This window comes from Pan troglodytes, chromosome 19 (genome assembly GCF_028858775.2).
Source record: "Pan troglodytes isolate AG18354 chromosome 19, NHGRI_mPanTro3-v2.0_pri, whole genome shotgun sequence".
In the NCBI taxonomy this organism is placed as follows: Eukaryota; Metazoa; Chordata; class Mammalia; order Primates; family Hominidae; genus Pan; species Pan troglodytes.
The window spans coordinates 76,791,415-76,818,388 of record NC_072417.2 but is presented as its reverse complement, the minus strand read 5'-3'; the positions used below and the strand labels follow the sequence as shown (position 1 = coordinate 76,818,388).

Genomic DNA, 26,974 nt, shown 5'->3' with positions numbered 1-26,974 from the left:
CTGGATCTAGGTTTGTCTGGCTCCAGATCTCATGCCCTTTCCCAGATCCCGTGAAGGGAAGATGAAAGCCCTGAGCCCAAGTCAGGCTGGACCTCAAGGAAATAAGTCCAGGTCATTCACAATGAGAAGAAAACAAAGTACTGCAGGCACAGAGGAAAAAACCCAAGAATAGAGAGGCGGGTAAATTTAGCTATCTTTCCCAGCACCCACCTGAATGGCCCTTTCCCTTACACAATAGTGCTTATTGGCCTTTTGCGGGGGCCACAGGTTTGAAACTCTTAAGGCAGTGGCACAAGGGGGCTGCCCCCTCATTTCCCAACTACTAGACCTTCTGTAGTCCTCTTCTCTCCCCTTTCCCCTCCAAAGCTTAGGAGATAATCCAAAGCCAGAGTCAATCCCTGTCTTGGCAGAGCCCTCAGTCTATGACAGCAAGCCCTGGCACTCTTGCCTGTGCCTTCTTACTCCCCTGGTTGGAAAGCAAGCCCCAAACAAGGCTACACATTGGAAACCAAGTAACCATGACTGTATTCTATGATATCTAAAGGGAAGACAGTGCTCATCAGTGCTCAGGTCTATTAGGCAAGACAATGCAAATTTAGCCATAGTCATAATATCACTACCCAAATGAACAATTAATCAGTTACACAAAGTAAAAAAATCCCCAAACCTTTTCCATAGCCTCTGACCACAGTCCTAAGCCCAGACAGACGTGATCAAAAGAGTTCTTGGGCATAATGAGGCAGAGGCGAGGGAGTGGCAAGATCAGTGCCAAGGCCTCTCCAAACATACCTTTGCGATTTGGTATGTAAAGGACACCACTTGTTTCCTCCCAAAGTGTAAGAAGAAGATATACACCAAGCAGGTGGCATGGTACACTAGGCATTCTGGATATTCTGTTTTTGGGTTTCAGTTTCTTACTCCACCAAAAACACTTGGAATAAAAAATGATGGTAAAACAATGGATGAGAATTCAGTTTTCCCCCTAAAACACTGACAGTCCACTCCTTCTCAGTTCAGATCACAGCAGTGAGGCCAAAAGTACGAAAGCGGCATATATTATATGGAAAGTCAAAACATGTAAAGCACTTAGAACAACAAATAAGCTGCTATTTTATGAGCTATTATTACATTCATTTAATTATGCCATCATAACATTCTCGTGGTGTTTGGGAAATTAAGGAGAAGGCTTTTCCTAGAAGCATGATGTTTTAACCCTGGGCCTGCAGAGCTAACTCTTCTTCCTCAACCCATCAATTCCAAAAATGCCTATGCATTACCCTCCAAACCACCCACAGTCCCATACCTGTCTGCTGACCTGTCCAAGGATTGGCAGCTTCCAGACAAGGAATTTTCTGCACTGCTCAGGGGATCCAGCATCTGTAAGGCAAGTCAAACAATGAAGCCACACCCCCAGCCCCAATTCCCCCCAGTGACCCAGGCTTTATGGTAAGGGCCAGCAAATGGGCCTTTTTGTCAAAATATGAAAGTGTCCTTTTTCTCCCCATGCAATGGGAAGAATAGTTAGAAAGGTACCATCCTCCCCCTTAGTTTGAAAGGCAAGTTTCCAGGAGGGAGAAAAATGCTTGGCTGGCATCCCAAGGAGCTCTGGCACGAGAGCAAAGCAGAGGCTCTGCTTTTCTTGTTGGCATGTTCTTGGCTCATTAACACTGGAGCCTGGCGCTGGAGATGGTACTACCCTGCTGAGCCTTCCAGTGAGTTCAGGTGGGACCTTAATGCTTCTGTTTACACTCCATAATTTATAATTTACAAAGACAAGGATTGCCTCATTTCACAGATGAGCACTACAGGCCTAGAAAGGTTAGGAGACTTGTCTAAAGTCATAAAACTAGTTAGTGCACAGCTGATACCAGAACAAAAATGTCCCAGTTCCTGGTCCAATGCAGAGGTAATAGATATCTAAATATAATAAAATATTTCTCTGGCCCCTGGTCAAATGCAGCAACAAAAGGCCTTTGGAATCCCTTTTTCTCCAATCAATGTCCTGAAGGGTCCTCCCTTTCATTTTCTCTGCACAAAAGTTGGGGTGGGGTCTTCAATTTCAGAATATTCATTATCCGAGCTCCAACATTAAACATTACATAGGGGCCAGACTTGGTGGCTCATGCCTGTAATCCTAGCACTTTGGGAGCCTGAGAGGGAAGGATCACTTGCACTCAGGAGTTCAAGACCAGCCTGGGCAACATAGTGAGACCTTGTTTCTGTTTAAATATTTTTTTAATTAATTTTAAAAAATTACATAGGGAAACAAAGTATCAGAATTATGAAAATTCACTAACGACCTCCATAAAATTAGTTTCCAACTCAAATATTTTTTCCCATTTAATACTAGGGTCCATCCCCACCCATAATTTCAAATGCTTTAAGTCATGTTGTCACACATGATTTTTTAAAATCTGCCAATCAAGGCAAATTAATTGCAAAGTAAAACTGCAAATGTTGCTAAGGATATAGGATAGCCAAAGTGGATGAAACCAATATGGGAGAGAATTGCTTTAAATCCATCAGATGCATATTTGGCAAATTTAGACTAGTTAACAGATAAAGACAAAATGGACAAATAAATAACATGGCAGGTGTGGTGGAGGAAGAATACCAAAGATTCACAAGAGGCCTTGGGGAAAACTGCTGAGTCCTGTGAACACTCTTGTAAAAAATGACGTTCTTTATGGTTAGAAGTCAAGCAGGGAGTGAAGGACGTTACATTGTGCTAGCATTTTGTTGTTGGTGCTGTTGTTCGAGACAGGGTCTCATTCTGTCACCTAAGCTGGAGTGCAATTCACTGCAGCCTGGGCTCAAGTGATCCTCCCACCTCAGCCTCCCGAGTAGCTGGGACTACAGGCAGGTGTGCCACTATGCCCAGCTAATTAAATTTTTTTTTTTTTTTGTAGAGACAGGGTTTTGCTATGTTGCCCAGGCTGGTCTTGAACTCCTGACCTCAAGCAATCCTCCTGCCTTGGCCTCCCAACGTGCTGGGATTACAGCTATGAGCCACTGCGACCGGACTGACATAATTTTTGTTGGAAAAATTAGGCCAAAAAATTAACATGAATCATGCTTTGCTCATTCTAAAAATTAGTAAATAGATGCAATTATTGCTTAAACCTGATTAAAGAAAAAACAAAACTTATCATATTTTCACTTTTCAGTAAAGTCACACTGGAATATTCTTTTATTACATACTATGCAGTGTTCGTTCCTGTTAAGTAGATTGATCTCAAATGGCCTGTTACCAGGAGCAATTCTCTTCAGCTAAAGAGGCAGGCGCTGGGGGAGGACCTTGCCAATCCCCAACCACTGCCTTCCTTGGCCTCTTTCTAAAAGTCTGTCCTCACTGGGAGTCAAATCCTCCCATGCCTTCCAGGGCCATGCAGGCAAAGTACAAAAGTGAAGGGGGCAGAGTATAGGACCATGGCGAGGGACACAGACTGAGGGCAATCAAGCTCATCTGCAATCTCTGGGATTTTACACCCAAGTCACCCCTAGAACAGCTGATGTCCAGAAGTACCCTGGTTAGAGAAACCAGAAAGGATGGTCAGTAAAATGCCCAAAAAGGAAATCTGCAGCTAATGGCACTCCAGGTCACTACTCCAAACATGAATTTATCTGGAAGGCAGGAGTATAGAAGGAAGAAGAGTACAAAGGGCTTCTCATAGCCTACATAGTTTGAATAATGAAAGAAAAGTTACAAGAATCAGCTTTTTGTAAGATCTCCCATGTGACAGCACAGGCCCTTCTGTTGGACATTTTCCCCTTAAGAAATTTCCCCTTCTCAGGCCAAATCCCAGAAAGTGTAAGAGCAGCCTTTTCTTTTACATCAAAGCAAGTTTATTGAAAAGACCAGAATGAAGCTGGAGATCTCACGCTTGGTGAGTTCACTAAGCCAAATTGCCATTTGCATCAAGTAAGCCACCAATTTAAAAGCTAGCCACTAAAATGGCTGAGCCACTGTGGTAGACACACCCTAAGGTGATTGCTCCCTCTTCCAATTAGTCCCAATGAACTGCCTTTCCCTTTAGTGCAAGTAGAACCTGTGACGTGCATCTAGCCAATAGACTATGGCAAAGAGGATAGAATATTCATTCCTATGATTATGTGATGTTTTATGACTCCATCTTTGCAGATTGGAGCAAAAGATTCTCCTGCTGGCCTTGAAGAAGCTGCCATGTTGTGAGAGGGCCCCATGGCAAGGAACTGCAGGTGGCCTCTAGGAAGGGAACTCAGAGAAGCCCTTGGGTGACATTCAGAAGAAAAGAGGAACCACAGTCCTACAGCCACAAAAACTGAATTCTGGCAACAACCATCTGAGCTTAGAAAAGAGCCTCAAACTCAAGAAAGGCAGGCAGCCTGGCTGACACCTTGATCGCAGTCTTGTGTGACCCTCAGCAGAGGACCCATTTGAGTCATGCCTGGACTCCTTACCCAGGGAAATTGGGAAATGATAAATGTATATTGTTTTAAGCCTCTAGGTTTGTGGTAATTTGTTATGGAGCAATAGATAACTAATACAACTGTCTACCATCATAAATGATCAGCCTAACCAATCCTACAGTGTAATTTTGATATGGTTTACTCCTTACCTTTCATCAAGAAACAGCAAAACTAAAATATATCCAATGAAAAACATAACCTGTCACTTTAGAACCAGTCGTATGTTAAAACACTACTGAAATGAGCTGGGCGTGGTGGTGCCTGCCTGTAGGAACAATGAGAGGACCACGATGAAGAAAAATCTGTTAAATCCTCACCCAACAACAAGGAAACTATGTAGTTTAGATCCTTTAGATCCCATCTTTGGCAGAAATTGTTATTTGGCACTTAAAAAGGGACAATCCATATTTGGGCAGGCCTGGTTTATAAAAGAGCTTTCAAATGGGGTTCATGTCCCTCACTTCTGCACTGTGACTACTGAGAACCCCTTGTTATGACCTTGGTCTGCTGATACAGGCCACAGGCATATCCCAGCCCCCCTATACTCACGCACTGCTCGCTGGTCTCTGGGATGAACTCCCCCTCACTGTTGATGCTGGTGTAGGACCCCTGCCGGGCAATGTGCTGCTGCCGCTCAGGAACATAGCCAGGGGGAGGTGAGCTTCGGCCAGGGTTCTGGGAGCCTAGAGCACATAAAGGAGACTTTCAACAACAGAGCCCAGGGTGTGTGGCCCAAGAGGAGCAGGCATGGGGCCAACTATTAGGCCCTAGAGGTCAGGAATGTGACTCAGATGGGTCATGGCACCAACGTCCAGCATGTGCCAGCTCCCTCAGGCAAACAAAGTCCCTTCCTAATAGGAAACAAACTCCAGAGATGGAGCAGGCACTACGGCATATCCGACCAAAAAAACCTTGACACAAAACAGAAACCAGAATGACCCCTAGGAGACCATTTTAGCTGGCAATCAGACTAGCTTTTAAAAAAATTCTTATATATAATTACTCCTTCATAATGTCACCTTCTCTCTTCCTCTAGAGCACTAATGCCATTTCCTCCCATCAGCTCAATACATCAGCTTAGTCCTCTTTAGTTTTGGGTCCAAGCAGTATTTTGAGGGTGGGGACCAGGGAAAGGTAACTGAATATACCTGTGCATCTCTCTCTGTTGCCCTGTTCCCCCAGCCAGTGTCTCCCCTTATTTGTTCTCTACTTGTATCAGGTAAAAAGGCCTTCGTGATGGTCTGGCCAGGATCAAAAGGCAGGCTTCTCCATTCCTACCCACTCCCACACTTCCTGGCTTATGAGTAATGATATTACCTTTTTTTTTTTTTTTTTTTAATTGAGACAGGGTCTCACTATGTTGCTCAGGTTGGTCCGAGTAATGATATTATCTTGCATTTATGTGGTGCTTTACTTTTTGTTACACATTCACAGTAATTAACCTCATTTGATTTTCAACATCTCTACAACAGAGGTTTGGCAAATATTTTTTGAGTGGCTGCTAAGTGGCAATCATTCCACAAGGTATTTTTACATTTGTTACTTCACTTAATCCTTTCAACAATCCTGAGAGGTAAGCATTTGCTTTACTTAACAGAGGAGGAGACGGAGACTCAAGGAACTTAAATCTTAAAAAAAAAAACAAAAAAAAAACCCAAAACACCCAAAAACAATTATTTATGTTTTACAGATAAGAGACTATAAAACCAATTAACAGGTACTTTCACCACATCAGCTTGTAAGATGAAATGGTTTATCATCCTAACGTTAGTGAATGACAGAGGTGTGCAGTCTTACAAATGACACACTTTGTAAGTCACTGAGCAATGTTTTTCTGCCATAAGGGATTTTGAGTCCGAGAAATCAGGTCCTCCTTCCTCCTAGCCCAAGAGCTTTTTCTGACTGGCTGTGTTGCTTTCCATGATCAGAGAAGACAAAAATGAGGCCAAAAGTTTGCATCTTTTTTCCTTCCTAAGCTCACCAGACAAACCAGAAGAGCCAATTTTCAGAAGGTTTAAAAAAAGCTTTAACTATACCCACACAAATATTTCTTGTAGCTTCAAAACTTAAACATAAGACTCTTATCCTGAACCCTTTTCCTGTTCTGAAGGGAACAAATTTATCCTGTTGTTTAGAAAACCAGAGACACAAGAGCCCTCCATTCCCTTATCTACCACCCCTTACCTCTCTCCCACGACCCAGCAATTCCCAGACACCAGGAATAGAGTAGTACCATCCCTCAACAATGCAGGTTACTTTCCTTGCTGGTTGGTTTCTCCAGTCTAGTTCAGGGGCTGTAGCACTAGGTTTTCTGAAATGGAACTGCAGGCAAGATGCTCTGTGGAAATGGCTAAGGAAGCAACAGAGACCAAGTTTGGTAGCTGGAGACCTAGGGAAGTACCTGACTCATTCTATTCTGTTTTGTTGTTTTGTTTTGTTTCAGAGACAGGGTCTCACTCTGTTGCCCAGGCTAGTCTTGAGCTCCTGGGCTCAGGCAATCCTCCCCCTTCAGCTACAGGCAGGTGCCACCATGCCTGGCTTCTCTCCTTTCTTGATGATAGATCCCTAGTCCAGACCAGTTTTAGATGGAAAATCTGAGATACACAGTTTTCGTTTTATGTATGTGTGTGTGTATACATGTTTATACATATATGTATATATATTTCCTATTGCTCAAAAACTCATGTGTGGCCAGGTGCAGTGGCTCACACCTATTATCCCGACACTTTGAGAGGCAGGAGAAATGCTTGAGGCCAGGAGTTTGAGACCAGCATGGGCAACATGGTGAGACCCCATCTCTACAAAAAATATTTTAAAAATTAGCCAGGCGCACACTTGTGGACCCAGCTACTTGGAAGACTGAGGCAGGAGGACTGCTTGAGCCTGGGAGGTTGAGGCCGCAGTGAGCCGTGTTTGGACCACTGCACTCCAGCATAGGTGATGGAGTGCGACCCTGTCTCATAGACAAAACAAAAAAGCTCATGTGGAGCCAGGAGCACTCAGCCTGTACCTGGAAGTAGAGGTAGTGCACCAGGGACTAAGCATCTACAGCAGAGGGTGCTCAAGAGCCCAGTCCAGGGTCTTAGAACATCCCGGAAAAGAGGATGGGCCTGACAGACTGATGGAGCTCAACAAACTCCCTGAGCCAGAGAGACTCCCACTATTTCAAAGACCCTCAGAAGGAAGAAAAATACTTAATGGAAAAAAAGAATGGCGGGGAGGCTTGCTCTGTGTGTGTGTGCACTTTTAGGAACAGGGTCTCGCTATGTTGCCTAGGCTGGTCTCAAGCCTTGGCCTCCCAAAGTGCTGGGATTAAAGGCATGGGCCCCCATACCTGGCCAGAGGGTTGCTTTTTGAAAGACATTTTCTAAGAAGCTTAAACTATTGTTTTTCAATGACCTTTAAGAAACTGACACTGACTCTTTTTTTTGAGATGGAGTCTTGCTCTGTTGCCCAGGCTGGAGTGCAGTGGTACAATCTTGGCTCAAGGCAACCTCCGCCTCCTGGGTTCAAGCAATTTTCTGCCTCAGCCTCCTGAATAGCTGGGATTACAGGTGGCCGTCACCATACCCAGCTAATTCTTATATTTTTAGTAGAGACAGGGTTTCACCATGTTGGCCAGGCTGGTCTTGAACTCTTGTCTTCAGGTGATCTGCCTGTCTCAGCCTCCCAAAGTGCTGGGATTACAGGCGTCAGCCACTGCACCCAGTTGAAACTGACTCTTTAATTCTTCTATATTAAGTCAGTTGTTCAGAACATATGGTTCATGTGGTTGTGCTGAATACATTTTGAGAATTCACCACTGAACTGGTATTGGAGAATACTTCCAATCTCTTCTTGGACACATCACCCCAGCCTCCCTCCAAGGATGTCTCTCTGGCAGGAAAGCTAACATGGGGTCCTCAGTAATCTGGCTTCCCCACCTGACTCCAGAGCAAAGGCCAGAAACAAAATTGCTCTGAAAACAGGCAAAGAATTTTGCTGGATTTCCTGTCTCAACATCTCACTCACAGGGTAGAGGCCACCAATTCTGAGATAAAGTGGTATCTGAGCCATGCCTTTGCAATGGTCTCAAACAGCCCATGGAAGAGAATTTGTCCTATTTTCTAAGTCCTAACAGAAACTAAAGTTACTCTGAGTGTAAATTTAGGGATATTGTACCATGAACTAACAGAGCAATAAAATCAGTCAAGGCAATTTTTTTTTCTTAAAAAAATATTGTCACCTCTCATTTAACCCTTACTACACCCCTGCAGTGGTGATGCATTATCATCATCCACATTGCGCAGAGGGAAACCCAAGCCCCAAAGCCATAAAGTGACTTTATGGTGGGGCCGAAGCCAGAAAACAGGCTTTGTGACTCTCATACAGTTCAGCCAAGGCAATTTGGGAACTATAATTTATTTCCAAAAAGGGCAGGCATGCTGCTCAACACAGTGGCACAAGACAAAACTTCTCCTTGAACTGGCCAGGCCATCTGTCCCCCATGAGTAATCCCTATGGAGGATGGAGATCCCATCCACAAGGAAATATGACAGCCTGCCAGGTGTGGGAGGGAGGCTAACGTGGGGACTTCCTGGCAGCACAGGGGAAGCACAGTGCCATGTTTCTTTCTTTCTTTGGAGTGCAGTGGCGTGTTCATAGCTCACTGTAGCCCCAAACTCCTTGGGCTCAAGGGATCCTCCTGCTTCAGCCTCCCAAAGTGCAGGGATTACAGGTGTGAGCCACATCCACAGTGGCATGTTTCATGCAGCTCAAATTCAGGGTTGTTTTCTCCATGGTCATTTGGGAGTCAGAGGCCAGGAATACAAAATGCCGCTTGGCCAACAGAGGGCTTGTAGGCAAAGACAAGATGGAGGTTTAGGGGAAATCTGGACCAAGGGAACTACTCCACTTTCCAGTGACCCAGACCTCACAGACCCATGTACCTGGCTGTTTCCCTTGCTACTGTAACACAAAATTCCAGTGCAACTGTAAAAAAAGGATGGTTTTCCTAAGTCTTATCATGTCACAAAACACAGAGAGAGCACTATTTAACCCTTTGCTTATAAAAATTAGCCTACTGCCTGCTTCCTACTTTTAGCTTTGGATGACATCTTGGTAGTCCACAAGTTCTATGGCAATTCAGTCCACATGTCAGCAACATTTGTCAGCAGCAGAAGCAACTCTAAGGAGGTAAGTGAGGTGCACGGAGAAAAGACTAAGCTTTGAAATTAGATATACGTGGGTTCAGATCAGGCTTTGCCACTCATTAGCTAAATGATCTAAGCTCTCACCTCAATTTCCTCAACTGCAAAAATGGGGAGAACTATCTACCTCATAATTTCTTTTGGAAGTTATAAATGTGCTGGCACAGGTACATATCTGCATAACCCCATCTCACAGTAGGAACTCCGTAGAATCCCATTTGTACCCTTCACTCTATGTGGCAGATATATGGGGTAGGCGTAAGATGGATTCCACCCTTCTACTGTGCCTTCCTGTACTTCAGAAGCTAACTGGCTAAAAGCTGTATTTCTAAGACTTTCTTTAGATTCAGCTAATCACATGCACTTCTATGAGATTAACAGGCTTCCTGCTGTTCCTGAGCAGTCACAGAAGCCTTTGGTTTTTCTGCCACAGTGTTAGCAGAGGCCCCACACCTGGTCTCCAGCTTTGCCGATGTTGACAGACAGGTGTGGACCAGACCTGAGGGGCACTGGACTTCTGGACCGGTGGCTTCCTGATTACAGAAGAGGGAGGACGCTCTGTGGTGTGTCTTAACCTAGAGGCTGCTTCTCTTTCTTCCCTCATTGATTCCATAATCCACAATGTGCACCTCTGGTTTATGGAATCTCTTCTTCCTGAAACTAGCTACAGTGGGTTCTCCTCTGCACAACTGAACTCTGACCCACACACTCTGGAGCTGTATTATACATTTTACCTAGAACAAATAAAAATGTCTCTTGTAAGGGATTGATTGGAGAGAAAGAAAAACTCTTATTTATGAAACCGCAGACACTGGTCCAAACTACGCCTAGGCAGGATGAAATGCCCTCAATCTGTTACATGGAGTGTCTGGGGTGAGACTTCCCTGGGATAAAATATCCATGGTCCCCCTGACACCTGTCCCCTCCTTCATCAGCTGCACTGAACTCTCCCCTGGTTTTACAGGTGGGATGGGACTAGTTCACAGGAGGCCAGCACTACAGACCCAGGAGGGTCTGGGGGGAAAAATAGCAAAGGTTTTCTGAGCTTTTATTTCCAGCCAGAAACTTTCACTTTTTCCAATCCACACTGTGCCTGCAGAGAGCCAGCCTTGTTATCTGATGGGCTATGTGCCAGCGGCTATTGTGCACAGGCCCACAGGCTGGAGCAGGAAAAGGAAGTCTCCCCAAACCAGTGGCTATCAGAGGAACCGAATGGAAAAACCAGGAGTTGGCAGAACTGTTCCAGGGCATTTTCAGTTTTGTTTTTAATCTTCATTTCAGAAATTGGGAGCCAATGAGATACACAACAGTTGAGAGCAAGTGAGACAGGGAGCTGAACAGGATAGGATACTGGACCATAAAACTACGTATTTACCAGCAGTGATAGCAATGAGCCAGACAGCCCAAAGCACAGAGCTATGCAAAACAGCTCATTCCGTAGGTCTCAGAAGGCTGCATAGGCAGGGGTCACAGGCTTTCTTGGGACACCTTTCCCTGGTATTCCAGCCTGAACTTGCTCTAGCCTCACTGAGCCACCTGTGCCACCAGCTGAAGCAAAGGAGCACAGTAGCAGTTCCACTGTTCAGAGAGAGGCCCACAGTTTCCCATGAAGGTATTTTACACAGAAGGAGAAAAGCGGGGTTTAAGCTGCCAGCTATCCTCATTCCACCCAGTGCGTGCTAGCTCTCTACCAGCCTCCTTAACCCAAAGAAGCAGAGTCAAAGATACACTCTCACCCTCGGATATGGTAGGTTCTTTTGCTTTGTACTCTGACTTAAAGCTGAACGACAGGCTCTCAGATTCTAGCCCTTCTCATAGCAGAACCCTAATCAGGAAGCTGATGCAGTCAGGAAGTTGTCTCCGCAGGGAGTTCTAGGGCTTTGGGTCAGTGTTAATGTGCAGGTCACTGCAAGTATAAAGAGATAGCTTTTTTGGCCACTAACTATTTCCTAAACTCTTTTCTCTCTTCAGGGACAGATGAGATGGGGAGAGAAATCAAACATTTTTTTCTTTCTCAATAGAAAATCTTAACTAATATTTACCAATATGCTCACAGTGGACCACACTCTGTAGAACACAGTAGTGGGTAGAATTTCCATAAGACCCTAAGAACATCTTCTATGTTTCAACTTTCAAAATTCCCATTTTATTTTGGAGCTGCTACCACCATCAAAGTTTCTGATCTCATGTAGCATCATAGAACTTATAGCAAGGAGGGGAAAAAAACCTTTGAAGATGAAAGAAGCTAACCATTTTGTTTCCAAGTGTATGGTCACTACCTCTGCAGTCCTGGCTTCTACCCTTTCAAATCGGTACTAGGACTGGAAGCTGGTCCTGAGTACTGCTCTCTGTTTACTGCCCAGTTGTCGCTATAATCTACCCTCATCCTTTCAACATTCTTTCTTGTCCTCTGCCTGAATTTTCCCTCCATGTCTCTCAGAGGCAGAGAGGGCTCCTCTCTTCCTTGCAAAAGCATTATAAACCCTCTACCTGGACTCGATTCATCTCCAGCAGGAGTCAGCTCCCCCATGGTCTCCTCTTCATCACCTTTAACCCCTCCTTTTCAGCTGTCTTTATCCCTCCCTTCATACACTTCCTCATATCTCTAGCCTAAGAACATTCTGGGCTGGGCATGGTGGCTCATACCTATAATCTCAGCACTTTGGGAAGCTGAGGTGTAGAAGGATTGCTTGAGACCAGGAATTCAAGACCAGGCTGGGCAACATAGTGAGAACTCATCTCTACAAAAAACAAATTAGCCAGGTATGGTGGCAAGCACCTGTGGTCCCAGCTATTTGGGAGGCTGAGGCAAGAGGATCAGTGGATGAGGCTGCAGTGAGCCATGATGGCACCACTGCACTCCAGCCTGGGTGACAGAGAGATGGGGTTTTGCCATGTTGCCTGGGCTGGTTTCGAACTCCTGGGCTCAAGCAATCCACCCACCTTGGCCTCCCAAAGTGCTGGGATTACAGGCACGCACCACTGCAACTGGCAGGCCCACCATTTCACTACCAAACTCCAGAAAAACCTGATTGCCTCCACTCAGGCGTTGGAGTATGGCTTGCCTCACTATGGGACAAAGTGGCAAGATAAGGAGAAAGACAGAGTGAGAACTGAGGCAAAGGCACTTAACAAGATGAACTTAGACCATACAGGAGTCAGAATGTAGCAGGGACAAGTCCTTTTTTTTTTTTTGAGACAGAGTCTCACTCTGTTGCCTAAGCTGGAGCGCAGTGGCACGATCTCAGCTCACTGCAACCTCCGCCTCCCGGGTTCAAGTGATTGTCCCACCTCAGCCTCCCAAGTAGCTGGGATTACAGATGCGCACGACCACACCTGGATAATTTTTATTTATTTTTTATTTTTTTGAGACAGACCAAGAGTCTGTCCAGGCTAGAGTGCAGTGACACGATCTTGGCTCAATGCAATCTCTGCTTCCCAGGTTCAAGCAATTCTCCTGCCTCAGGGCCGAGTAGCTCGGATTACAGGCACCTGCCATCATACCTGGCTAATTTTTGTATTTTTAGTACAGACAGCGTTTCACCATGTTGGACAGGCTGGTCTCGAACTCCCATCCTCAGGTGATTTGCCCGCCTTGGCCTCCCAAAGTGTTAAGATTATAGGCATGAGCCACTGCGCCCCGCCGACAAGTCCTTTAGTTGAGGCTTGGTTACATGGCTTAAGGGCACCACGCAATGTATCATGGAAAAATAGTGCTTGAGCTTCAAAGGCAGGTAGAATTTCCGTAGGCCAAGGTATGAGAGAGGATATCTTCAGGTAAGGAAATTCCACCTATCTGCCTAGTGATCTCCCCACAGAGAGATTAACTCCTTTGGATTAACTCATTACTTAGTAGGGTTTTTTTTTGTTTGTTTCTGTTTTGTTTAGCATGAACTAGTTTAACAGACTAAATGGCCTGAAAAAAACCTGGGATTCAAGGTATGCATATTATGATGGAAACAACAAAGGGTAAACATGATACCTGGCTTCACATGTTTGAAAAACTGTCATATGAAAGATTTTATCTGTGTTTATCTGTTGCTCAAGGGAGCAGCACTAGAATCAGTGGGTAAAGTGAGAGAAAGCTGATTTTCAATCCAAAATAAAGAAGAATTTCAAATATACATGTCTGGAATTTGATTGGGCTACCCTGCGCTTCCCCATCAATGCAAATGTTCCAGTGTGAACTGAGTAGCCTGCTTGCTGCAGACTCACTAAATATTCACATGTATGTAAACGATGATGGCAAGGAGGCAACAGAGGAACCCAGTGGAAGGCTGAATTGCTAAGGCTTACTAACCAAGGACTTCTTGGACCCCATTTCTACTGCTAGGACTTTTCCAAGTCTCTCATGCTATACCTTGACTTCTGTCTCTGTTTCCCTTCCAGAAAGTCTTATCTGTACCAGCACACAGCAAGCACTCAAACATCTGTGAATGAAAATAACAGGTTTCTGTCTCTTACCCTTGGTCTGTCCTTACCAACCTGGCTGGTTCTGTGTAATGCCTTCTCCCCACACTCCTAATTTCCTTTCCTACTTCTCTGGTTACTCCTTTTCTGTGTCCTTCGCAGGCTCATCCTCTTCTAACTGGCCACTAAGTGTTGGGTTCCTAAGGCTCAATCATGGACCCTCTTTTCTTCTCATTCTATAGTCTCTGCTTAGGCACTCTCCCCTGGGTGCATGGTTTCAACATAACAATTGCCAATATTTTTTCACTAGCCCTGATTTTCTCCCCTCTGAGCTAGAGACCTATATATCTAACTGCCTCTCTGATATCTCCTGTTGGCTGTATCAGAGGCACTTCAATACCAACATGTCTAAAACATTAAGTCTGCCCCTTCCCAGCACCTGGAACCAGGCTCTCTTCCAGTATTCCTGTCTTAGTGAAAGGCGATGCCATTTATTCATCTCCACAAAGCAGTAATTTACCTCCCTCTCTCTCAATATCTGCAAATTATTTTTTCTTCCTTCCTTTTTTTTTTTTTTTTTGAGATGGAGTTTTGCTCTTGTTGCCCAGGCTGGAGTGCAATGGCACCATCTCGGCTCACTGCAACCTCCGCCTCCCGGGTTCAAACAATTCTCCTGCCTCAGCCTCCCTAGTAGACGGGATTACAGGCGCATGCCACCACACCCAACTAATTTTTGTATTTTTCATAGAGACGGGGTTTCACCATGTTGGTCAGGTTGGTTTCAAACTCCTAATCTCAGGTGATCCACCCATCTCGGCCTCCCAAAGTGCTGGGATTACAGATGTGAGCCACCAAACCCGGCCTCATTTTTTTTTTTTTAAATGATATTGGGTCTCATTATGTTGTCTAGGCTAAGCTCAAACTCCTGGAATCAAGCTATCCTCCCACCTTAGCCTCCTGAAAACACCTGCAAATTCAATCCAATACTATAGTAATTCTTAAGCCTTTTGGTCTTAGAACCCCTCTGCACCTTAAAACTGAGGCCACTTAGCTTTTATTTATGTAGGATATATCAACTGATATTTACTGTATTTGCAATTAAAACTCAGAAATTTTAAAAACATTTTCTCAGGAGAAACCAGTGGAGGAAAAAAGAAATTTTAAGAATACAGTCATATACAAGCACACATGCCATTAAGCCATTACGGTGATGATATCACCTCAGGCACCTGACCTCTGGAAACCTCCATTGTACCCTTGTGAGAGAATTGAGTGTCATGTCTTAGCATAATTATGAAAATAATTTTGAGGGCCAGGCGTGGTGGCTCACTCCTGTAATCCCAGCACTTTGGGAGGCTGAGGCAGGTGGATCACAAGGTCAAGAGATCGAGACCATCCTGGCCAACATGGTGAAACCCCGACTCTACTAAAAATACAAAATTTAGCTGGGCGTGGTGGCGCATGCCTGTAGTCCCAGCTACTTGGGAGGCTGAGGCAAGAGAATCGTTTGAACCCGGGAGGCGGAGGTTGCAGTGAGCCGAGATCGCACCACTGCACTTCGGCCTGGTGACAGAGCAAGACTCTGTCACACAAAAAAAAAAAAAAAAAAAAGAAAAAAGAAAATAATTTTGAACTCACAGGGTCAAAGGATCCAAGGGACTCCCCAGGATCCCCAGAACACACTTTGAGAACCACCAAAACGCCATGTTCTGTCAGTTTTACCTCTAAATGTCACAAGTTCACCTGCTCCTTCCTCTCTCCACTTCATCAGCCTACTCCAAAGCCCAGTTTTCTTTACCTGGACCACTGCATTAGCCTAATGCAGTTCCTTGCATGCATTCTTGCCCCCTCCAATCTGTTATCCACACTGTAGCCAGATCAATCTTTTCAAAATACAAATACGAATATGTAACATCACCCACTCCTCCTCACTTAAAAACTCTAAAGTAGCTTTTCACTACTTTCCATGCAATGATCAGAATCTTAACCAGGGTCCACAAGGCTCTGCCTCCCTCCCCAGCTTCATCCTGCCCTCCCCTTCCCCTTGCTCCCAGCTCTCCAGCTATCTGGACTTCTTTCCATTTCTGACATACCACACTTCCTCTTGCCATCAAGTCTCTGCTCTTGTAACATCCCCTGCCTGGAACCCTCTTCCTTGCATCCCTTTTGCCTAACTCCCAAATCCCATTCATGCCTAAGGCTTTCCTGGCCCCAAGATCAGGATCAGGTCCCATCCCTTAGTTATAGCCCACCATTTCTTTCTTTCTTTCTTTTTTTTTTTTTTTTTTTTTGAGACAGAGTCTCACTCACTCTGTCACCCAGGCTGGAGTACAGTGGTGCAATCTCCACTCACTGCAGCCTCGATCTCTCAGGTTCAAGTGATCCTCCTGCCTCAGCCCCCTGAGTAGCTGGGACTAGAGGCACTCACCATCATGCCCAGCTAATTTTTGCATTTTTATTAGTGACGGGGTTTTACTGTGTTGGTCAGGCTGGTCTCAAACTCCTGGCCTCAAGCAATCCACTCACCTCGGCCTCACCAAGTGCTGGGGTTACAGGCATGAGCCACCATGCCCAGCCCATTTCTTAGTTATAGCCCACCTGCAGCACCACACACCTTTCAGTCACGGTTTGTAATTATACATTAATCACATCAGAAGAAGTAAATGTCTGTCTTTCCATGGATTGTAAAGGCCACAGGGACAGGGCCTGTGTCTTTTTTGCTTCCCATATTTCTGGCACATAGTAAATACTTTGGTAATTACTTTTTTTTTTTGAGACAGGGTCTTGATCTGTTGCCCAGGCTGGAGTACCATGGCACATTCATGGCTCACTGAAACCTCTGCCTCCCAGGCTCAAGTGATCCTCTCACCTCAGCTTCCCAAGTACCTGGGACTACAAGCTTGCACCACCACACTTGGCTAATTTTTGTATTTTTTGTAGAGACGGGGTTTTGCCATGTTGCCCAGGCTAGTCTCAAACTCCTGAGGCTCAAGCAATCCACCCAACTCGGCCTCCTAAAGTGCTGGGATTATAGGCATAAGCCACCATGCCCAGCCAGTAATTATCTTTTGAATGAATGAACAAAAATGTAGTATGATGGAAGAGAGATAAGATAACATGATAGGTTGAGGCGTGGTGGCTCACGCCTGTAATCCCAACACTTTGGGAGGCCGAGGCAGGTGGTCATCTGAGGTCAGGAGTCAGACCAGCCTGGCCAACATGGCGAAATCCCGTCTCTACTAAAAACACAAAAATTAGCAGGGAGTGGTGGTGTGCACCTGTAACAGGCTAAGGCAGAAGAATTGCTTGAGCGCATGAAGCAGGGGTTGCAGTGAGCCGAGATGGCATCAATGCACTCCAGCCTGGGTGACAGTGAGACTCTGTCTCGAGAAAAAAAAAAAAAGACAACATAATAAATATTATAATGGTGATGGGTATAAGGGGCAAACATTTTCAGTGGCTTCCACTGCCTACCAAAAGAGTCTGAGTGCAGCTGAGAGTCCCTTAGAAAACACCCAGGCATCCTTTCTTGGCCTCTCTATTCCTCCTCCAAATGTATCAGCCAGCCTGGACCTGAAGGATAGCGAGCTCTCCACAGACATAGTCTAAAAGCCCTCTCCTCTCTCCCCTTGTCCCCTGTGGAAATCCTCCACAATCTTTCAAGGTCCAGCTGGAACAGCTCCCCTCAGAATGCATTTTCCAGATCATTCCAGTTAAAAATCATCTCTCCCATTTCTTGGCTCTATGGAAACGCTCACAGGCTCAGCCCATTCTCTTGCCACATCTACCTTACCCTACACACAGTGCAAAGCCCCTGGGGTTCTTCAACCCACCAAGTTCTTTTGTGATCATGCCTGGCAGGTGCTCCTTACTATGCCTGAGATATCTCTCTCTACTTGATGCTCAGTAAATTTTCCTTGGAGTGTCAGCTCTGATGTTACCTTTTCTGTGAAAGCCCCTCTCTCCCAGGCGGAATCTGCTCCAGCCACCCTTGCTCTTTCAAATGCTTCACTGCAGCATTCATCTCAGCCCAACAGCTGGTACTTAATGCTTTGCTGAATGAAGGAAGCCAGGATCTAGGTATGCTAAGAGGCTGTGTTGCCCATTTTCCAGATAAACAGGAACTACTTCACAGAAATCTCATTCCTCAGCATTCTCAGCCAAGAAAATCATTTCCATATATAGCTCCCGGTAACATGGAGAAAGGGTCCAGTGGCTAAGTATTTAGCCCCTGCCTCCATGCACATATCATAGGCTCTTGCTTGGGGGCAAGAGACCCAGTTACTGCCCCATCAATCCTTACTGATTACAAGGGACCATGCTGCCCACCTCCATCCCCTCAATCTCTACAAGGACTACGGAAAAGAGGCCAAACTGGCAGAGCTTCCCAGGCTCTGAGGCACACAGATTCCAGGGCCAGAGATGCTGTGGCTAGGCTCTCCTTGCTAGGGTACTAGCTCTCCATCCTCAACCAACACATTCCCCAATTATCTACAGAAATCTGAAATTCATATACAGACTTTCAGCCTGGCAATACTTACTACCAGTACTTGCCTGGATTCCAGAAGTTACTCAGTAAGGCAAAGTCAGTACCTCAGAAACATATTTTTCCTGTAACTCCCTCAGGAGGCATATTGCAAACAGACAAACTCAGCAACAGGATCAGTGCTTAGATCTCTCAAGCTCAGCTCAGGATCTTCAGAGGACACTTCAATTTGAAGCAATTCTACCTATATGGATAAGGGCAAAGCTGGCTTTCTAGCAGCAGCAGGGGTCTCCACAACATTAAGGCAGCAGGCTCAACACAATGTTTGATAAGACCAGATTTCCCTTTTGATACAAGTTCCACAATTCAAGAAATGGGGGCTTTCTCCCCAGACTCCCAAAAGTGGAATCCACAGGAATCCTGGGTTAACAAGTAATAATGCACAGGCCTGATTTAGATTCCTGTCCTGGGAAGGACTGGTAGCAGCCACAGAGCTTTCTGACTAGTTAGCAGAGGGTTGTATATATAGTTGGCCCTCCATATCTCCAGGTTCTGCATCTGTGGATTCAACCAACCACAGATTGAGAATATGTGGAAAATTATAAAAAATAACAATAGCAAAAAAATACAAATAAAAATATAGCATAAGAACTATTTACATAGTATTTACATCATATTAGGTATTATAAATAACCCGGAGATGATTTAAACTATGAGGGAGGATGTGGGTAGGTTATATGCAAATACTACACTATTTTATTTCAGGGACTTGAGCATCCACAGACCTTGGCATCCACAGGGGTCCTGGAACCAATCCCCTACAAACACAGAGAAATGACTGTACTATGTCAATAGTCTCCTTTCCTTCCCAGACAACTTAGCTTGACTCTCTCAAAAGTTTCATTGGTCACTATCTTCCCTGAAGTATAAAGACTTCTCAGGAATCATAAGCAAGAGGTTTAAGGTCAAAATTCAAACTTAGACCCGATTCCTAACTTTACAAGTCTCTATTCTTCACAAGAATGGTCAAAAGTGAGTGTAAACACAGCTGGAAGTCTTCAAGCAGATGTCTGAGGCGATCACTTTTTCAGGAATGTTTAAAAGGAATTTAATCACACTACTATATCATTATATTTTAAGTTCCTTGAGAGTCAGGATACCATCCCAGTTATTTCTTTGCCCTTCCTCTCTAAATAAAATAAAGGCATAAAGGATTACTCTACACAGAGTAATAGTTAATAAATATTTGATGATTATTTAATTAACAAATACTTGTTGCTTTTTAAAAATGTGGGCAGATAAAATAGAGGGGGAGAAAAAAGGGGTGAAATACTCACTGACAGAGAGGTGCCTGCTTCTGGGCTCGGGGGGCTGGTAGATAGTATTTATATCCCCTGCGGACTGGGAAGCCTTGATCCGCACCTGTCTGGACACCCCAGAGTGGGGAGAGGAACTGTTCTGTAAAAGAAGAGGAAAAAGGCCAAGCTACATCTTTACACAGTCAGGCCTATCAAGGTCTTCTCACCCTTTTCCTAAGGACTCCCTGCAGGCTCAGCCACCTTCATGCTTTTAATACATGAGTTACCCAGCTTTCCCCCAAATCTCACTCTTCTATTTGTCTCAGCAAACCACTATTCGCTCAATGTAGTTTTATAGCTTCAATGATGTATGAGCGCTGAGACCTAGTGCCCCAGTTTAACAGGTGATGATCCAGACATGGAGGAATAACAGGCATTCCTGTAATAATCTGCAAAACAGAAAAGAGAGCTGTAAATACCCTCTCATAAAATTCTCCAGAGAGTTTAGGAAGAGTAGCAGAAAATTATTTCTGCAGATGAGGAAGTCAGAATGGAGAGTGAATGATGGCAACTTCCCTCCCCAACAAAATTCTGGTTGCTATATATGTATTTATCTTATTGACTGATTGATTGATACAGAGTCTTGCTATGTTGCCCAGGCTGGACTCAAACTCCTGGGCTCAAGGGATCTTCCCACCTCAGCCTCCGGGTTAGCTGAGACTATAGGTACATGCTACCATGCCCAGCTTATATATGTATGTTTAAAAGTAGCTCAATATGCTTCTTTTTCCCAACAATAATCACTCCCTGAAAATTAAGAAGATTCCAGGGTTTACACGCAAATCATCTCAGGATCATGTTCAATTGGGAAAAGCTATCGTAAGTACCATTGTGCCAGACAGAGGTCAAGGGCCTGAGAGGAGGGTCAGCAATCCTCCCAGCACCCACCCACTGTTTCCACTGGGCCCAGTCCAGCCGCCAGAGAAAACTAAGCAACAAAGGGGGGCCTTTGCACTGAGAAAGCTTAAAACTAAACCCTGGAGGTAATCAAGTGATGTCAGGATGCTATTACAAATAAGCAGGGCACTGGTGAGAGTCGGGGTGAAAGCTCAGGATTTACAAACAAGTTGGTTCAAAGTTTCTACTTGCTCCTCTATCTCCTCTACCTCCCCCTAACAAAAAAAGTCCGATCTAAACAAACTCTATATCCTGTCCTCCAGGAAAAAGGTTTCCCGCTCTCAGGGGAGAGTTCAGCTGCCAAGCAACCTCCTGTAGTCCCCATGCCAGACTTTATCACATGCAGGTTGTCTTGAAAAACTGTCTTGCTCTAACGGGAAGTCAGAACCAAGGGGAAGTGAATGTTCTTGCTGAAGCCTCCGATGTGCAATAGCTCTCTGCTAAGGGTCAAAAAGGAAACAACAGTCAAAGCCACATACTGGGGAGGCAGGCAAGTGAAGGGCAAGGGAGGGTCATAGTCTTGCACTCACAAAGAGGAGGTGCATGATGAGCACCCTGCCACCTGCCTGAATGCAGGGCCTTACACACAGTGGGAATTCAAAAAATCATGGCAACATGAATTTGAAATGTGTACCAAAGGACATACTATCTAAACCCTCAATTAAAAAATCTAAAAGCTAGTCCGGGAGTGGCTCATGCCTATAATCCCAGCACTTTGGGAGGCTAAGGCGGGCGGATCATGAGGTCAGGAGATCAAGACCATCCTGGCTAGCACAGTGGAACCCCGTCTCTAATAAAAATACAAAAAATTAGCTGGGCGTGGTGGCAGGCACCTGTAGTCCCAGCTACTCAGGAGGCTGAGGCAGAAGAAGGGCATGAACCTGGGAGGCGGAGCTTGCAGTGAGCCGAGATTGCACCACTGCACTCCAGCCTGGACGACAGAGCAAGACTCCGTCTCAAAAATAAAAAATAAAATAAAATAAAATAAAAAAATAAAATATATAAAATATATAAAAGCTGAATTTCAATGGCCAGCACAAGCATAGATTTGTAAAAGAAAAGGTTGAGGTTGTGGCAACAGGTTAGAAAGCAGGTGAAGAGAATCACTGAAGGTCTCAAAGCAGAGCTTCTCACCCTTTAATGCACATATGAATCACCTGCAGTCTTGTTCAAGTGCAGATTCTGATTCGGTAGGTCTGGGGTGGAGCTCAGAGCCTGCATTTTTAACCAGCTTCCAGGTGATGCTGACACTGCTGTTACACGGGCCACACTTTGAGTAGCCACGTCTTAGAAGTGAGTCATGCCTCAATTGCAGGTAATGGTTCTCAACCCTAGCTGCCCATGAGAATTGCCTGTGGAGCTTTTTTTTTTTTTTGAGACGAAGTCTCGCTCTGCGCCCAGGCTGGAGTGCAGTGGCGCGATCCTGGCTCACTGCAAGCTCCGCCTCCCGGGTTCACGCCATTCTCCTGCCTCAGCCTCCCGAGTAGCAGGGACTAGAGGTGCCCGCCACCACGCCCGGCTAATTTTTTGTATTTTTATTTGCGACAGAACCTGCCTCCCGGGTTCAAGCGATTCTTCTGCCCCCACCTCCTGATTACAGGCATGCACCACCATGCCCAGCTAATTTTTTTTATTTTTTTTTATTTCTGAGACAGAGTTTCACTCTTGCTGCCCAGGCTAGGAGTGCAATGGCACAATCTCGGCTCACCGCAACCTCTGCCTCCCGGGTTCAAGTGATTTTCCTGCCTCGGCCTCCCGAGTAGCTGGGATTACAGGCATGTGCCACCACGCCCAGCTAATTTTTTGCATTTTTAGTAGAGATGGGGTTTCTCCATGTTGGTCAGGCTGGTCTTGAACTCCTGACCTCAGGTGATCTGCCTGCCTTGGCCTTCCAAAGTGCTGGGATTACAGGGGTGAGCGACCATGCCCAGCTGCCTGTGGAGATTTTGACACCTCAGATCAACAGAACTTCTGGACACAGAGTCCAAGCACTGACATTTTGTAATATTCAGCCAAATTTTGAAAACCTCAATTTAAGGGGGCAAAAGGGAATGGCATGGTAAATAAAAATGAGGTTGCTTCAAGGGTTTAGGACACCTTGAATAAGACTCAGAAGTGGGAAAAAGAGGAAGGAGGAAGGTGGGACTATGCCTGAGAATATAAGGGGACTGTCGCAGAGTGACAGGAGAGCCCATAGGTATGAACTGTGTAGCTAGCAGAACATTCTAAAGACAACAAATAGAAGATGGTGTTTGATCATTCCATGAACACCTCACTAAAGGACTCTGGGTAGAAGTTAGCTGTGGCTAACACAAACAATATGAAAAATTACCAGGAAACCATGTGCATCAAGATTTCAGTGACTGGAAGATAGGAGATCAGTAGAAAAATAAGTTACAAAAGTCCACCCACAAATTATCTCAATAAAAGATCTGGCAAGTGGATTCAACGATGCAGGGAAGAGGTGAAGCGGGGAGAGGGGTTGCTTTAGTTTGTTACATGGGAATGTAAGGTAAGAAATGGCACACTGGATCACCAAGAACATCCTGTCCAGTCCTCTGTTTTAATGGTGGTACCAAGAGATATTTGCATGGAAGACCATGATAGTTATGATAGCTGTGAAAGCATCTGAGGTGATTTAATTAAATTTACAGCTTTACCATCCATGAATTTATTAAAGCCCTTTTTAAAATCTGCTTTGAAGCTACACAATTTCAGAATAATAGATGCCACATATATCATCTTTTTTGTTTTTGAGACAGGGTCTTGCTCAATGAGTGCAGTGGTGCAATCATAGCTCATCGCAGCCTGGAATTCCTTGGCTCAAGTGATCCTCCCACCTCAGCCTCCCAGGTAGGTGGAATTGCAGGCATTTGCCACCACGACTGATTTTAAAACTTTTGTAGAGATTGGGGTCTTGCTATGTTACCCAGGCTGGTTTATCACTTGTTATACAAATTATTTCTTTTTTGTTCTAAGATAATGCTCAATATTCAAGGAGTTCATCCAAATTGAGATTAGGTGAATAAATCTGTGTCTTCATTATCCATGCTCTTAAACGCTTTAAAGACTCTGATTATATATGCTTAGGCTGTCTTTCCTAACTAAAGAGTTCCAAACTTTTTTTTTTTTTTTTTTTTGAGACGGAGTTTCGCTCATCGCCCAGGCCGGAGTGCAATGGCACAATCTCGGCTCACTGCAACCTCCGCCTCCCAGGTTCAAGCAATTCTCCTGCCTCAGCCTCCCGAGTAGCTGGGATTGCGGGCATGCGCCACCACGCTCAGCTAATTTTGTATTTTCAGTAGACAGGGTTTCACCATGTTGGTCAGGCTGGTATCAAATTCCTGACCTCAAGGGATCCACCTACCTCAGCCTCCCAAAGTGCTGGGATTACAGGCATGAGCCACCACGCCTGGCCAAGCATTGTAAACTTTTACACTGTTCATATATGAAAGTGACTCCAACTCCTTGAAAATTTTGTCTTCTGGACATTTGCTAGCTCAGTTGTCTTCAAAGCTGCAGGGAACAGAATGATACAACATCTCACAAGTTCTCCTCATGGACAGTATTATACTTTCTGCTTGGCTTCTAATGATTTCCAACCATGGAGGCACCTGGGTGAGGTTTCCCAAGGACTACAATAATTCTAAGAACCCTCTTCTGGGGCCGGGCGTGGTGGCTCACAACTGTAATCCCAGCACTTTGGGAGGCCAAGGCAGTCAGATCATTTGAAGTTTAAGAGTTCGAGACCAGCCCGGCCAACATGGTGAGGACCCCCCCCACCCCCACCCCGCCTCCACTAAAAATACGAAAATTAACCGGGCGTAGTGGCGCACGCCTGTAATCCCAGCTACTAGGGAGGCTGAGGCAGGAGAATCGCTTGAACCCGGGAGATGGAGGCTGTGGTGAGCTGAGATTGCGCCACTGCACTCCAACCTGGGTGACAGAGTGAGACTCCATCAAAAAAAAAAAAAAAAAAAAAATCCCTCTTCTGGATGGTGACTGACAGGCACTAGACTACAAGTCAGAACATCTGGATTTCAGACCAGCTCTGTCACTACACACTGCCTCACCTGAGCAGTCACCCTAAGTCTCAGTTTCCCCAGATGTAGACTGGAGATAATAGACGCCTGCCCTGGTACCCTCAGAGTTGTAAAAATCAAGTGAAAGATAAAAACACTTTTTATGTGCTAGGTGTTGTTATTATTACTATTATTCGAGACAGGGTCTTACTCTGTCACCCAGGCTGGAGTGCAGTGTTGCAATCTTGGCTCACTGCGGCCTCAACCTCCCGGGCTCAGGTGATTCTCCCACCTCAGCCACTCAAGTAGCTAAGACCACAGGCACGCACCACACCTGGCTAATTTTCGTTTTTTTTTTTTTTTTTTTCAATAGAGACAGGGTTTCGCCATGTTGCTCAGGCTGGTCTCAAACTCCTAGGCTCAAGTAATCTGCCTGCCTCAGCCTCCCAAAGTGCTGAGATTACAGGTGTGAGCCACCATGCCCAGCCCAATGTTATTATTATTGAGATGCGATGGAGTCTCGCTCTGTGGCCCAGGCTGGAGTGCAATGGCGCAATCCTGGCTCACTGCAAGCTCCGCCTCCCGGGTTCACGTCATTCTCCTGCCTCAGCCTCCCAAGTAGCTGGGACTACAGGCACCTGCCACCATGCCCGGCTAATTTTTTGTATTTTTTAGTAGAGATGGGGTTTCACGTGTTAGCCAGGATGGTCTCGATCTCCTGACCTTGTGATCCGCCTGCCTCGGCCTCCCAAAGTGCTGGGATTACAGGCGTGAGCCACCGCGCCTGGCCCAGTGTTATTATTTTTAACAGGGGCCAGAAGAAGCTATTCTGCCCAATCAGGTTTGTTTTATCTTCCTGCACTTGTCCCACTATTTTACAAGGACTGAAAAGAATTACCTTTTAAATTATCCTTGATATTTTTAACTTACAATATTTAGGTGAGAAGATTAGAAGCTTATTTTTGTCAACACGAATATGAGGTAACAAAACAAAGTGGCTAGGTGTTTAGTTTTTATCGTATACAAATACAAGTTACAAAAGAAGGTTCAGCTTGATATTACTTTATGACAGTGGAAGATCTGAGACTAGAAAGTCCTAAGAAGGTCAAAAGCTGAAAGACAAATGTAAAAGTTAGATGCATAAGCTAAAAGTTGGTGGTCCAAAGCAGAGGCTTAGGACAGCAAAAACTACAGAAGGAGACAATGAAGTATCTTAAAATGATGGTAGAGACCAAGGCTAGAGAGAGGCTTTTCAGACAAAGAGACTGGCCAGATCCGGTGGCTCACACCTGTAATCTCAGCACTTTGAGAAGCTGAGGCGTGCGGATCACTTGAGGTCAGGAGTTTGAGACTGGCCTCGCCAACAGTGCGAAACCCCATCTCTACCAAAAATACAAAAATTAGCCGGGCATGGTGGCATGCACCTGTAATCCCAGCTACTCAGGAGGCTGAGGCAGGAGAATCACTTGAATCTGGGAGGCGGAGGTTGCAATGAGCTGAGATCATACCTGGGTGACAGAGTGAAACTGTGCCTCAAAATAAAAAAAAGAGATAGTTCTGTGATTACCAAAACTCAGGAGTTCTCAAGAATAATATTGAGGCCTCTCAGACATGGCCTTGGCCAAAGTGAGGTGGGAGAGGTAAGACTATGTACCTTGTGAGGAATGAAGACAGAAGGAAAATTAGAAGCTGCCATATAGGGATCAGAAGAATCCAAGGCGGGGTGCAGTGGCTCATGCCTGTAATCCCAGCACTTTGGGAGGCCGAGACAGGCGGATCACCTGAGGTCGGGAGTTCAAGACCAGCCTGACCAACATGGAGAAACTCCGTCTCTACTAAAAAAAATACAAAATTAGGCGGTTGTGGTGGTGCATGCCTGTAACCCCAGCTACTGGGGAGGCTGAGGCAGGAGAATCACTTGAACCTGGAAGCCAGAGGTTGCAGTGAGCCAAGATCACACCCCTGCACTCCAGCCTGGGCAACAAGAGTGAAACTCCATCTCAAAAAAAAAAAAAGAAGAAGAAGAAGAAGAATCCGAAGAGAAGAAAGAGATAGCACAATTCAAAACAGGAACAAGAAGAGAAACAGCCAGGTACGGTGGCTCAAACCTGTAATCCCAGCACTTCGCAAGGCTGAGACAGAAGGATTGCTTGAGCCCAGGAG

General features: G+C 45.2%; 1 protein-coding gene across 7 annotated transcripts in view; it reads right to left on the bottom strand.

Annotated features, from left to right (window-relative positions):
* MAP3K3 (mitogen-activated protein kinase kinase kinase 3) overlaps window positions 1-26,974 on the bottom strand; it is a 74,359-nt gene that overhangs the window by 9,391 nt on the left and 37,994 nt on the right. For 4 of the 7 annotated variants that reach the window (XM_003315675.6, XM_016932726.4, XM_016932724.4 and 1 more), the window contains 3 exons: window positions 19,872-19,992; window positions 4,999-5,132; window positions 1,304-1,377 (listed from right to left, as the gene is read on the bottom strand). In XM_003315675.6, coding sequence (XP_003315723.4) covers window positions 1,304-1,377; window positions 4,999-5,132; window positions 19,872-19,992 — 329 coding nt within the window. The remainder of the gene's footprint in view (window positions 1-1,303; window positions 1,378-4,998; window positions 5,133-19,871; window positions 19,993-26,974) is intronic. The other 3 variants (XM_016932723.4, XM_016932725.4, XM_054670586.2) reach the window with 1 other exon arrangement.